This window comes from Artemia sp. Qi Xiang Cuo, chromosome 21, assembly GCF_049724085.1.
Source record: "Artemia sp. Qi Xiang Cuo chromosome 21, ASM4972408v1, whole genome shotgun sequence".
Lineage (NCBI taxonomy): Eukaryota > Metazoa > Arthropoda > Branchiopoda > Anostraca > Artemiidae > Artemia > Artemia sp. Qi Xiang Cuo.
The window spans coordinates 36,975,088-36,990,218 of record NC_142814.1 but is presented as its reverse complement, the minus strand read 5'-3'; the positions used below and the strand labels follow the sequence as shown (position 1 = coordinate 36,990,218).

The 15,131-nt window shown below is 34.5% G+C and overlaps 1 protein-coding gene across 1 annotated transcript in view; it reads left to right on the top strand.

Moving 5' to 3' along the window:
• The window catches only part of LOC148939501 (proteasome adapter and scaffold protein ECM29), a 157,742-nt gene that overhangs the window by 84,177 nt on the left and 58,434 nt on the right, over positions 1-15,131 (top strand). The window contains exons 16-18 of the mRNA XM_089106894.1: positions 1,195-1,391; positions 4,814-5,060; positions 9,084-9,257. Of these exons, the coding sequence (XP_088963020.1) occupies positions 1,195-1,391; positions 4,814-5,060; positions 9,084-9,257 (618 nt within the window). The remainder of the gene's footprint in view (positions 1-1,194; positions 1,392-4,813; positions 5,061-9,083; positions 9,258-15,131) is intronic.

Sequence of the window (15,131 nt, the reverse complement as noted above, 5' to 3'; positions counted from 1 at the left end):
AACAATTTTCGGGACTCGAGTCATTTAAAGAGTTGCCTTTCTGCTGAGTTGTCTACATGATAGACTTACCAGTGTCTTGGTCATTTTTGGATATTTCTGTAGAAATAAGAAAGGTTGTCTGTGAATTGTTCAAAAAATTATGCGTGGAGCTTGTATTCATTTTCTTCTTCTTAATGTACCAAAGACAGTGAAAATGAAATCTGGTCGTTTGAATTGGTTAAGGGCAGTACTAGATTTTCGTCAGTGTTGTCACGTTGAAAGGTTCTGTTGCTTTTTCTTTCCATTATTTCAAGTTCCCTGAATGTTGATGCATGTTACTTGCTTTCTTTTGATGTTAAAGTACAAAGGACAGTGAAAATGAATTCTGGATGTTTAAAATTGATTAAAGACAAACTTACAAGACCATGTATTTTTAAAAAACAGGAAAAAACAGAGAAAGTAATTTTGGATGAAAAAGACCTTCATATGTAGTTTTTTGTAGTAGCGTGTCAACAAATTAAAAAAAGACACGTGGATGAAAATCCAAAAATAGAGAGCCATAAACATATAGCACCGAAAAGCTTATAAAGGTTTATCTTTCCTTTAAAAGTACTGTGTTCCTTAAGAATAAAACTATTATTAATGTTTTACGGATGAAAAGTGTTGCTAAATAGGACAAATTAGTTTCGCTTAATTATTTTCGCGGTTTAATATGGCAGCACTGACGAAAATGTGGCACTGCCTTTAAAACTTTATAGTTTTGAAACAGCCGAAACAAATTCCTTGGTTCAGAAATGAATAGACCCATGAGAAATCCAAGGGACTCCTGATTTGCCGCTAGTCTTTAATCGAGGTTTTAGGTGAGTGTTTAATCTTCTTTTGAAAGAATCAACAGAGAAACTTTTTGGGATAAGTTTCCTAAAAAATTATTCCAGACCGAAGTGTAACGTCGAATGAAGCTATTCTTAATGTATTCTGTTCTTGTCTTGCCAGCCTCAATATAATTGGGCCGAGATGTGTGCCTTCGTGTCTATATTGTTGTTAGAATGGTTGGAGGTACAATACGAGAAAAATATCAATTGTTATAACGTAATTTAACAAAAAAAAAATACTGTTGGAGAACTGCAATTGCACCACCAATAATTTATTAAAATTATTATGTATTGCCGTTGTATTGAATATTTTGTATACGACATTTAGAATTTTGTTTTGTAGGTAAAAGATGTTGATCTTCATTTTTCAATCGGGGAATCCCTAGTCTGCTGCTGTTTTGGTGTAACTTATCGTGAGTCACGTGACTTGTGGAGTATCAAAGAGGAGGATGGTTTGAAAGGAGAAACAGAATCAGAAGAATTTGAATTCATCTTAGAAGAGCTGATAAAAGGAGCAGGAAGCCAGCATCCTAGTGTTAGGTAAATTTGGACAGTAAATTCTTAAATGTTATTCCAGCTTATAATTCGTAATTTAATGCTGATTGCACCAAAAAAATGTTGTATTACATTTTAAATATCCATTGAATTTGCGTGTATTTACTCAAAGTATCTCGTTTCTCGAGAGTTAATAGAATTTATAACTTTCGTCAAGTAATAAAACTTTTTTAAACGGAGATTTTGGTTGTTCACTTCGACTTGTTTTGCGCTAATTTAGTTAAATGATTTAACAAATTATATTGCAAAGCCAATAGTTAAAATCAATGAACTTGTATCAAAAAGACCTTTTAGGCTAGCTGCCAAAAAACAAGAATCGTACTAAAATATGCTCTTGATTTTTCTTTTTTTTTTCTTTTTTTTAACTGAATAGATTGACTCGTTTTGTGTTATTTCTTCGTCTTGGTTGAACTTCTTTGAAGTAATGATTCTAGGACTTTTTTAATTGTAGTTTTAATAGAGACATATTCTACTCTAAGTCTTATTTTATATTTATCTGTGATTTGCTGGTAATATCTCTAAGACATATAGCCGAAGTATTCATTTAGAAAATCGTTCACTGTCTTAGAATAATTCTTTATTGTTTTGCCTTTGTTGTTTGTAGGTTGAAAAAGCAGTGTGGTCTTCGTCGTTATTTAACATATTATATGCTAACATATTATAACATATTATATATTATAACATATTATGTGCATATTATATGCTGATAATATTCAAAGAAACCTTATTATACCATTTTAAGTGTATATTGAATGTAAAATCCTATGATTTTCCTTGGATGGAAAGGGAAACCTTAAGTCTGTCCTTAGAGTTGGAAATTCTTATATCTTCTCTTGTAGAAATAATAAAATTTGAGCTTTTAATAATAGAAAAGCTGACAACTTCCCTCTTCTAAACTTAGATTATTTTTACGGGAGTTGCCGAAGAAGTAACAATATGATGGTAAACATTGTTGTACATATTTGAAAGCTGCACCGTTAATCTACATTTGAATATAGACTAGATATATCCCCGGAAAAAATAGAGATGCTTCCGTTTAAAGTATGAGAATTATCATGGGGGTGAACCAGTTTATCAATAAAACCAGCTATAGATTGGCACTGTCCAATTTTCCTAACAATTTTCAGTAGCCGGTTTTGTATTAAATCTGGAGTTAAGAAGGGTTGCGTCCTATCCCCTTTATTATAGATCATTTTGATGGACTTTGTCCTAAGGAGCACAGCAAGGGTAATAGGAGAACACGGAATTGGATGGGGAAGTAAAAGTCTCCTGGAGTTAGATTATGCTGACGATTTAAGCATCCTAGATGAAATATTAGCGAAATGCATGAACTTTTAGGGGTTTAATGAGTTCACGGTGCAAGAATGGGTTTGAATATTAATGCTAAGAACACTAAGTCGTTAATACTAGGAATAAGTGAAGGTGAAAAGGTGACGTCGTTAGCCCTTTTTTTTTTTTTTTTTTTTTTTTTACACAGTCGAAAAAAGTTTGGAAGAATAGGAAGATAAGTCTGCGAACCACGATTAGATAATGGGAAGCTACAGTGATGACAGTGGACAAGAATGGTTCTGAAGTGTGGGCGCTCCGAAAACCGGAGGAGGATATTCTAGATGTGTTCCAGAAAAATCGCTTACGGATTGTTTTGGCTACCCGACTGACTGACCTTATTTCAAACAGTAAGCTGTACGAAAAATTTGATTCAATCCCGTTTTCTAGGACTATAATGAGATAAAGGTTGAGATGGCAAACACACGTTCTGCAAAGGATGACAGATTGCCAAAGATTGTCCTTGTCGGCAGACCGTCTAGGGCCAAACGAAAAGCGGATCGTCCCCGAATGGGGTGGAGAGATGTCTTAAGGAAACATTAAGGGAAATGGGAACTTCCTGGGAAGGTGTAAAGAGGGAGGCTTTAAATAGATTGGAATGGAGGGAGAGCGTGTGTAGCTGTGTCGGCTTTAGGCGGATTGGTGCTCCATTGAGTTGTTAGTAGTAGCAGTAGTAGTATTATTTCCTTTTTAATAAAATATCTTTTTCAGAGTATTTAATGTTAATGCCACACCATTGAATGTTAATGTGTAATAATAGTATTTAATGTTAATGTTTGAAGTTGTAGAAATGTCAAGGTAGCTTTTGTGATCAGAGTAACTGCATTATGGTTTATACCTCTATATCGCAATATTCACCTCAGATTTGCATACCAACATCAGTGGAAATCGAACTTTCCCTGTTAAGTATGCATTTAATGCGTTTTAATGCTGCATTTCCTATTGCATCGTTAGCCTTAGTTTGTAATATAATCCGCCCTTATATTCCAATTTATGTGAGAGTAAACAATATTTGTGAGATATGTGCTTGATATATTTTGATTTTGGACTCCTGTACTGAAATATTTGTCTCAGATTTTTAATCAATCAGCTCATAAGGTTTGAATACCAACTTTAATGGAAGTCAAAGAACACATTTGAAATATGTTATGTATTTAGTGTAGTTTGATCTAGTACAGTCAGAAGTGTTTTCAGTTTAGTGTTGGTGAAGTTTGAATTTGCCAAGAAGAATGAGGGTTTTCCTTAGGCGCATAGACCAAAGGGCTCAAATCATACAAACCGAAAATATTTGCGTGACTGATTTTTAACAAGATGTGACAAGATAATCTCCACCGTTTGTGAAACACTTACTGTCTGTGTTTCGATTTTGCGCTTTTATGCCGCAATATTAGCCTCAGATTTCTAATCGGTGACTCAGAAATCCTTAGATAACAGTTTAGACGGAATTCAAATTGTATTTGTGAAGTATGCAGTTTGTGTGTTCATTGTGTTCAGTTGGAGGTTATATTCAAAGTTAAGATTTGATAAGTTAAAAATGAAGTCCTTAAGGACCATTCCCAGATTAATCCCTGAATAATCGTGAGTTGTAACAGTTGCTGTATGTCTATTTGCGTGGATTGTGGGTATCGGGGGGACCGCCAAAGGCCCAGCACAGGGCCATCCGATAATGGATTATAATATTTCAAAGACTCTGATTTAAAGAAGGTGTGACATATCCACCCTTTTCGAAATGTGTAATTAGCATGTTTTTAAATGTAATTCTATGTTGCAGAGTTAGCCTCAGGTTTGTTATCAGTGAGCTCAGAAACCTTTAAAGGCTATTATTTGGGGAAATAAGTAAAAGGATTGGAGAGGGGCCGTAGATCTAGAGTGAAAATCCTTGTAAGACTCTCATTTAAATAAAGTTAAATTGTCCACCTTTCTATTACTATATATCTACGGAAAATTTGTTTTACCTGTATATGGACAATTAACATAACTTAGTACCCTTAGCCCTGGGGTTGCAGTTGCTTTTTCACCCCTCCTCTCCCTCAGTGGTGCAATAGGTGTCAGTCTTTCAAGTTCCTATTTTGTTTTTACAGACAAGCAAGTACGATAAGTCTACTTGCAATTCTTCGCAAATGTGGCAGCAGCCAGAAGATTGTCAACTATATTGATAGAATACAGACTGCTTTTGCCGTTTGTCTTGCGGAAGGGAATGACTTCGTGCAAGACGTTTCTTCAAAAGGGCTAGGTCTTATTTACGACTTCTCTCCAGCAGAAAAAAGACAGGAACTGGTCGATGATTTAATGTCAGTTTTTATCAGTGGATCACGGAGACGAATCCAGGTAGCATTTCTTTTTTTCTTCTTTTAAAGGTTATCGAAACTGGTAGAAAATAGGGGTTAGCGCCCCAGACTTGAAAACCTGAGGTCAGGGTTCGAGTCCTGGTTATTTGCTTTGGAACGGGGGTCAAATCTTTGACTCTGTAAGCTCAGCCAGAGTCGACCCAGCTTTAAATGGGTACCTGGAGAAATCTGTGGGAAACACGGGAAGTGTCGGATGAGTTGCGCCCAACCACGTATTCACTCCCAGCCGAAAGCAGTGAATCAGGAGATACCCGCGCAATGCAGACCATGGTCAGCATGCGAAAAAAGTTTAAAGATTTTTTTAAATACAAAATATATTTACAAAATGAGCTTATGGAATAACAAAAGTATTGCACCAGAAAACAAGTGAACCAAAACAAAAACAAAAAGACAAAACAAGTAAGAACTAGTTCGACTATTGATAAAAATGGAAATACAGCGACGGTGTTACAAGTAAAGAGTAATACCTTATGTATTACGATGAACATGGATTTTACTGTGAATCATTAAACTGCTTTGAAATACTCTGAAACTTGAAATGTATTGAAAACTTTGTTTTTGTTAAGTGCATTTACATGAACTGCCAAAACAACACTTTAAGGGAATCTTTGAGTGCACTCTTTAAGGGAATCACTGAGTAATCTTTAAGTACACTTTAAGTGTACTTAAGGCATATGTTCCCTCTGAAACCAGCGATTGCGATTGTGACAAGCCGTCAGCTGAAATTCCCACCAAAATGCCTAGATACTTATATCATAGCAATCTTTGGTCTTTGACCTGTCAATTCACCGACCCAGAATTGTGATATTGCTTAGGATTTTTCTTAAAGAATGGTCTAAACATTCTTTTTTTTAATGATTTTTAATGAATTTTCATTGTAGTTTGAATCTAAAAAATTGTAGTGAGTAGAACTTATTTTCAGTTATAAAGTAATATCAAAGGTTTTGTTTTCCGTTGATATATTAAAATCGTAGGAGAGAAAAATAGCACACCAAAACTTGCGCAGGGAGTATGAACCTTAAACTCTCCAACTTCTTTGAGACTCGTCATCACTATCTCTGAGTGAAAGATTTTGACCTTTGGAAGCTTTTGACCTTTATAACGCATTGAAGCATAAGATGAAATAAGGAAATCAATTTTCCAAATACATAAATCATCAATATAAAGTTAAAAGAAATCTCTAAAATATAGTACAAAAATAGCACATCCAAAAGTTAATGGATAAACTTTACGCAACAAATGGCTAAAAAATAAGAGGGTGAGGGGGTATTCACTCCTTTAACATTTATATTACATAGGGGCAACAAGTTTTCTGTATCTTTTTGTGGAGAATTTTTTTGTGGGGGGGTGGGGCAAAAACAGGAGTTTGTTGAGGCAGAGTAAGGGAGGGTCGGTCTAATAGTATAGGGATATGCAATTTTTTTCGGGGTTTTGAAAAGCAATATTTGTAAGCAAATTTTATTCTTCTTTTCTCCGAGGTAACCATATTAGCCCTGTGAAAAATGATATAGCGCTGAATTTATGTTCATTTAAGACAATTCTTAGGCATGTTTTTTGGACTGCTTTCCTCTAATTGCCCATTCAAGAAATGAATTTGATAATTTACTGTGCTTTAAATTTGTAAACTTATCCTTTGACCATTCATGTGGGACCAACCTCTTTATATCCCATTCACGTCCGTGAATTGGTTTTAAAGAGGTTATAAGACCTCTCAAAGGGTGGGACTTCGAATTGACTAGGATTGAGGTGGAGCGCCCCGAAGCTATGTTTGCTTCTGGCGGCTTGGTGCTTCAATGAGTTCTTAGTAGTAGCAAAACTAATATCTAATAGAACTTTTATATTTGAAGTGGGACGTTTGGGACCTATGCCAAAAGGTAGTCATGTTACCACATGTAAGAAATTAAGTTCTCTCGCCTGAATCTGCTCTTTAATTGAACATGACTATCCCGGCCCCCTCCTCTGCTAAGAACTAGGTTTTTCAATAAATTATTCTTTTAAAACTTGAAAATTATGACCTTGAAATTTATTTTTGTCTTTTAGGTTTGTCGATTGTAAAGCATTCGAATTTTGAGCTATACCCATTTCTGCTAAAAATTAATAGGCTTATTTGCCACTATTCTGCTTCATTTTCTCAAATTCACAATTTTCTATCACCAAACTTTGTGAAATACTGGATTTTGAATGAGCATTTGCTCAAGTTTCCTAGTTTAGCTTATAAGCAAACAATTGTATTCTGACTGTCTTTACAGCAGCCAAAAAAGGGGGGCTGCATTATCCTAGATCGTGGGTTAAAAGATCGGAAATTCCTCAGATAAAGGCTTTAGTGCTTCTAATCCTAAATTATTTGAAAAAAACTACGTTTTCTAAAGAGTTAAAGAGGCTGAGTTACAAGGTCGAACCTTAAAACGTACAGGGATTAGGAGGCACAGTTGAGGCTGCCGCCCCCAAACCCCCGCTTTCGCAGCCTTTAAATAAAAAAAAAGTTTTTTAAACTGAAAGTAAGGAGCGACATTAAATCTTAAAACGAACAGAAATTATTCCGTATATGAAAGAGGCTGTGCCCTCCTCAACGCCTCGCTCTTTACGCTAAAGTTTTTATTGTTTAAAAAAAGAGTTGTGAGAAAGTCAAACTTTAGCGTAAAGAGCGAGGCGTTGAGGAGGGCACAGCCCCTTTCATATACGGAAAAATTTCTGTTCGTTTTAAGATTTAATGTCGCTCCTTACTTTCAGTTTAAAGAACTTTTTTTTTATTTAGAGGCTGTAAAAGCGGGGGGTTTGGGGGTGGCAGCCCCCCAACCGTGCCTCCTAATCTCTGTATGTTTTAAGGTTCGACATTGTAACTCAGCCTCTTTAACTCTTTAGAAAACGTAGTTTTTTTCAAATAATTTCTGCACGTTTTTGTACAGTTTATTACTTATTATTGCTTGACTAACTGTTAGATGATTGTGTATTATTCTTTTCTTTCTCGACAGGGTGTTTTAAGGGTCGACCTTGTAACTCATTTTTTTTAACTCTTTAGAAAACATAATTTTTTTCAAATAATTTAAAAAAGAAACTGAATTTTTTTTTTAAATTTAAATTCAGTATATAAAAAATTTGATCTATCGTTGAATCGAACTCGGGTTTTCCGCCTGACACCCAGAAGTCTCACCGCTACACTAAAGAGACATAATTGAAATTGTTTTTTAGTGAGGTGATGAATCTTTTTGACGCAAGCAAAACTTGATATTTGGTTTTTGGAAAACAGGGAAGGAGTGATCAGATTGAGCTGAAATTTCGAGGATAAGCTCCCAGGCCCCAGGAAAGCTTAGCCTCTAAATTTCAGCCCGATCAGACAACGTTAAAGGGGGGTTGTGGTGGGAAAAATAAACATGGGCTAATATAGGAAAACAAGGTTTTTCGTAAATGTAAATTCGGGGGATAATTTTTTCGGTCTGAAAATATCAAAAGGCCCTAACAGGTCGAATTCTGCTTCGAATGAGTCCTCATTCAACCGGATCCGTTGCCAACTGTGGCCTGTAGCCGTGGCTAAGAAAAAAAAAAGAAATGATGAATTTTAAGTGGCTATATTTGGTTTTTTGAAAACAGGGAAGGAGTGATTGGATTGAGCTGAAATTTCGAGAATAAGCTCCCGGGCCCGAGGAAAGCTTAGCCTATAAATTTAAGCCCAATCGGACAACGTTAAAGGGGGGCTGTGGTGGGAGGGTCGAAACTTCCGGCCCAGTTTACCCCATGAAGATAAAGTCGGAGGAGGATGAAATTTTGCAAGTTTCTTAGTTTGAGCTTGGGCTACAAAATGCGATTACCGCCGTCTCTCTGCGACCTCTAGGACCTGAAATCGCTTAACATTGTGGTGGGTCGCCTCTTTATAGAGGCACAAGTGTGCCTCCTTGATCAGAGAGATTCTGATTTTGTGTCTCTGTTCATTTCTGAATTGGCTAGTTCTTGGCCCTATTTTATTGTATTTTTAAGTAGATGTCGTTTAGTATTTAATTTCTTGCAGGTATCTAACGAAACTAAAATATTTGAAGAGGGAACTCTTGGATCGATGCCAACAGGTGGTCAAGTTACAACATATAAGGAGCTCTGTTCTCTCGCCTCAGATTTAAATCAACCTGATTTGGTCTATAAGTTTATGAACTTGGCTAATAATACCATGCTGTGGAACTCGAAAAAGGTAATGGTTAAACATTTTGCTGAAGTAAAATCTAAAAGTAAAATCTGAGAGTTTATTGACCTCCTTCCAAAGAAAGGGATTTTTTCACGAAGACACCAAAAAAGTTATTTTTGAAAATCTAGTGGGGGGGGGAGTGTTTTTTCGATTATTTTAAATATATTAGCCAAAGGTAATTTTCAAGGGGGAATATCTCCTCCCCTCTTTCGAATTGGTGCCCCTTTAACCTGGTACTAGCGATCAACAACGTCACTGCAGCTAGTGTGGCTTTTCTTAGAGGTATTTAATCCATTATATTTTTAGTATAATATTTGATAATGTTTAGTTTTTTATGTAATTTTAATAGTATTAATATACTTTTTTAATTGAGCTGAGAAGTGTTGCAATGACTGTGTGGTAGAGATTTTTAACTTCTATTGCATCTTCAAGTGACAAAGTTCTGTTTCTATTCAGTATCTTATTGTCGTGGCTTCATATATACAGCCTTCCTAAGCATGAAAAGTCAGTTTTTTTTTCTTGGTAGGTGGGGGGGGGCTATTTTTTGGCAATGTCTAGAAATCACTTGACCTTTTTACTTTCTTTTAAATAACTAATTTCCGTGACAGAGTAGATGCATTAATTAATATGTGTATTATTTTGGTTTAGGGTTTCGTCAAACTCTAAATTTGGGCTTAATGCAGCATAAGTTGCAATTCTTTCCTTTAAATTTTTCGAGAAGGACATTTGTGCTGATGGAATCAGGGTTGTATTAATAATTTAGATATTTCTAAAATCTTTAAATTTGGGCTTAATACACCATAGGTTGCAAATTCTTTCATTTTAATATTTCGAGAAGGAAATTTGCGCTGATGGAATCAGGGTTGTATTAATAATTTAGATATTTCTAAAATCTTTAAATTTGGGCTTAATACAGCATAGGTTGCAAATTCTTTCATTTTAATATTTCGAGACGGACATTTGCGCTGATGGAATCAGGGTTATATTAATAATTTAGGTATTTCTAAAATCTTTAAATTTGGGCTTAATACAGCATAGGTTGCAAATTCTTTCATTTTAATATTTCGAGGACATTTGCGCTGATGGAATCAGGGTTGTATTTATAATTTAGATATTTCTAAAATCTTTAAATTTGGGCTTAATGCAGCATAGGTTGCAAATTCTTTCATTTTAATATTTCGAGAAGGACATTTGCGCTGATGGAATCAGGGTTATATTAATAATTTAGATATTTATAAAATCTTTAAATTTGGGCTTAATACAGCATAGGTTGCAAATTCTTTCATTTTAATATTTCGAGGACATTTGCGCTGATGGAATCAGGGTTGTATTGATAATTTAGATATTTCTAAAATCTTTAAATTTGGGCTTAATGCAGCATAGGTTGCAAATTTTTTCATTTTAACATTTCGAGAAGGACATTTGCGCTGATGGAATCAGGGTTGTATTAATAATTTAGATATTTCTAAAATCTTTAAATTTGGGCTTAATACAGCATAGGTTGCAAATTCGATCATTTTAATATTTCGAGAAGGACATTTGCGCTGATGGAATCAGGGTTGTATTAATAATTTAGATATTTCTAAAATCTCTAAATTTGGGGTTAATACAGCATATGTTGCAAGTTTTTCCTTTTAGTTTCTCGAGAAGGACATTTTAATTTATGTCGAGGAGGACAGTTCAACTGTCCTCCTGTTCAACTGTTTACTGAATAAAATTATGTAGAAATCATCCAAGTTACGTGGGACTTAAACTGATGGAATCAGGATTATATGTATCAGCTGCAAAATTCAAGTATCTACAGTCGTATAGAAACTGAAGTCAAGAATGTAAGAGACTTATCTGAGAAAACTCATATAAATGAGAAAAAACCTCTAAAAGAATAAAAAAAAATGTTATTAAGCATTGCCCAGCAAAACCATATCGTTAATTTTGAAAACGTGTATAAAAATGTTTGCCGTAACTTTTTAGCCAAAGATAAAAGAACCTGTGTAGCCAAATGGGCCCACTGGGTATAATTGGGTACATGTTTCTTAAACTAGGCCTTGTTCTGCATGGTAATCTAGCATTGATTATTTTAGAACCAAAAAAAAAAGCTCAATACAGGTTATGTCTGCTTTCAGATTATTTTAAGCTGTATTCAAATAAATTTAGACCTTAGCTACCCTGAATTGGCATGTATAGGAGGGGGGGGGGCGGAAATTCATTTCCAATAGAAATGATTATTATATTCATAATAAGCAAAAAAAAAAGGCATCGAATGGTGTATTCACTTTATTCCTAACTCAATAATATGATTTGGTATACATTTACCCAAATTTTATTTCTAATGTAAATGGGAGGTAAGTTTAAAATTTACCCCCCCCCCCCCCTAATATGCAAATATACCCTGAATTGGTATAGGCTATATGAAATCTAATTTTGACACAATAAAATTTGGCTTATTGCAAAGTTTTAAAGATTTTCTGAGTTGGGCTAGACTGCCGTTGGTGCATGTAGTTCTAAATTCTTCTTAAACTTATGTTAGAGCTCCAAATTATTTGCTGTTATAATTCGCATGTACCTTTCTTTTTTAGGTTATCTGGGACATTATGCGTCCGTCAAGTAGTAGATGTAGTTTTAAGGTAGGGGGAATAAAATCGAGTTTCAAAGATAATATGATCATTTGAATGCCCTTCATCAAGGCCGTATCCAGGGGGGTGGGGGTTTCAACCCTCCCACTGAATTTTTTCCGACTTGAAAAACGTAAATAAAGGTATATAAACAAATTTTGATGCGTTTTTAGAGTTTTGTAGGACGTATACCACCATTTTTCACAAGCAAATTAGGAAGTGAAAATCCTGATAAAGAATCTTAGTCACAGGTGTTATTTCATTGGATATTTACTTCTTCTGAGGTAGGGGGGTTACAGCAATCATTGGGACAAAAACGTTTCAGCATCTGTAGTTCTATGGTTCCCTAGTTTAATTTCTGTATTATCTCAGTATCCATTTTATTAATATTCTCGGTATCATAACCTTTTCAATTCTTTCCAGAATCTGATAAACAGTTGGTATTTATTATTCCTTTTATTTGTTATTTTTTATGCATTTTACTAAGTTATTTTTCTAGACCTATTGTGTTATCTTTTCTTTCTTTTCCGTAGAAGACACATTATTCAACTGTAATGCCGCTCTGTGAAAGCATAAAAACTGGAAATATGCCCTTCCCCATGAATGCGGTGTTCTTTGGTATGAGACCCAAAGTCTGGAATCTCAATATATATATATATATATATATATATATATATATATATATATATATATATATATATATATATATATATATATATATATATATATATATATATATATATATATATCACACACACACACACACACACACACACACACACACACACACACACTATATATATATATATATATATATATATATATATATATATATATATATATATATATATATATATATATATATATATATATATATATATATATATATATATATATATATATATATATATATATATATATATATATATATATATATATATATATATATATATATATATATATATATATATATATATATATATATATATATATATATATATATATATATATATATATATATATATATATATATATATATATATATATATATGTAAACAGCAAATAAAGGCTCAAAATATTCCGATTGCTCTACAATTACTGATTAAATAAAAAATAATAAGTAGTTTCTTCACAAGTTTCATTGATTATTTTTTTTTAATCTGGCGATGAAAATGCACAAATAAATTTTACCAGTAATCCGTTTTTTGGGAAGAATTTTCTTTGTTGCGGCTTGGGGTTATAAATTTCTGTTAATGTACGATAGCACATATGTTTGTCACAATTGTTAGCGATAATACCTTTTGTTGAATAGATATTTTAGACATTAATGAATACTCTGGAGGTAATTTAGCCAAGAAACTAACATGGTTTTACACTATACTGGTCTCATGCAGCTGGAAAGTAGATGATGTTCATAACGTTAATAAAGTGTTTCATTCTGTTATTTCTAAAGTATACTTTAGTAATTTAGTCATTTCTGGTTTAATAGCAATTTCTGTTTTTTTTTTTTTTTTAGTTTGAGTTATTGTAGGTTTCTATTTCTTCTGATTTTAAGTTTCATATGGCCTTTACTTTTCTTTAGAAAACTTCTTTTTCGGAAAGTTAACTGAAAGTAAGGAACGATGTTAAATCTTAAAACAAACAGAAATTATTCCGTATATGAAAGGGGCTGTCCCCTCCTCAACGCCTCGCTTTTTACGCTAAAGTTTTTCATTGTTTAAAAAAAATAGAGTTGTGAGAAAGGCACAACAGGGGGGGGGGGGGGCTTGTTACGTTTTGATCACTTTCAATTCTTAAAAACTTATAACTTACACATGTTACAATTTTTGTCCCGGGTGCTATGGAGAATTTCTCAACCCCTAATCTATAGTAATTTGAATTTTGAACTATTTTGAACAAAATGTCTATCTCAAAATTTGTATCGGATGTATTTGGGCAAAAAGGTGTGGGGGGGGGGGGTAGATACACACCAATCAGTCTTTATGAATAGTATAAAGGTAACTAGAACTTTTAATTTCCAATCAAACAAGCCATCTCTGAAGTTTATACAACCACCCCTTTCATATAACCTTATAGGTCCTCGGGGCATAGCTTACAACACTTGCCCCTAGGCTCTGGAGGGATATGTCGACCCTGGAGTTTTTCTTATTTGATTTTTAAACTATTTTGAAAAAAATAGCTATCTCAAAATTTTGATTGGATGCATTTGGGGAAAAGACCCTTGGGGGGGTGTAGTTGCCCTCCGATCACTTTAGACTCTTGAGAAGGGCACTAGAAATTCTTATTTACAATCGAATAAGCCCCCTCTGAAGTTTATACGACCATCCCTTCCATATTAACCTTATATGCCCCCAGGGCACATTTTACAACACTTGCCCCTGGATTTTGGGGGGTCGTTTTTATCCCTGGATTTTTTGTTATATTATCTTTGGTCTATTTTTGAACAAAATGGCTATATAAAATAATCGATTGGACGCATTTGGGGAAACGAAGGTTAGGAGGGAGGGAGGGCTAGTCGCCACCTGATCACTTTTGACTCTTAGAAGGTGAATTAGAACTTTCAATTTCTGATCATTTGAGTCCGCTCCAAAGTTTGTACGACCACCTCTTCCATAAAAAAACCTGATATGCCCCGCGGCATAAGTAACACCCCTTCACCTGGCTCCAAGGGGGGGGGGAAGGGTTATGTTGACAACGAAGTTTTGTTATCTTATCGTTGGACTATTTCAAACAAACTAGCTATCTCAAAATTTTCATTTGATGCATTTCAGGAAAAGATGGTGTTTGTTTCAAGGGAAGGGGGCGGGTAGGTACCCAACGTTTACTTCTAACTCATAAAAAGGGTGCTAGTTGCCCTCCGACCTCTTTTTACTCTTAAAAACTTAACCAGAACTTTCAATTTCCAATTAAATGAGCCCTCTCTGAAGTTTTTACGAGCATCCCTTCCATAACAACCATATATGCCCCCAGGGCATGACTTACAACGCCTGCCCCCGGGCGCTGAAGATTGTTTCGACCCAGGAGTTTTCGCTATATGATATTTGAACTATTTAAAAAAAAAATGGTTATTTCAAAGTTTTTATCGGATGGGTTTGAGGAAAATAGGGCGTGGGGGGGGGAGGGGAGTTAGTTGCCCTCCGATCACTTTTCCCTCTTAAAAAGTGAACTACAACTTTCAATTTCCAATAAAATGAGCCCTCTGAAGTTTATACAAGCATCCCTTCCATAAGAACCATATACGCCCTCATGGCATAACTTACAACGCCTG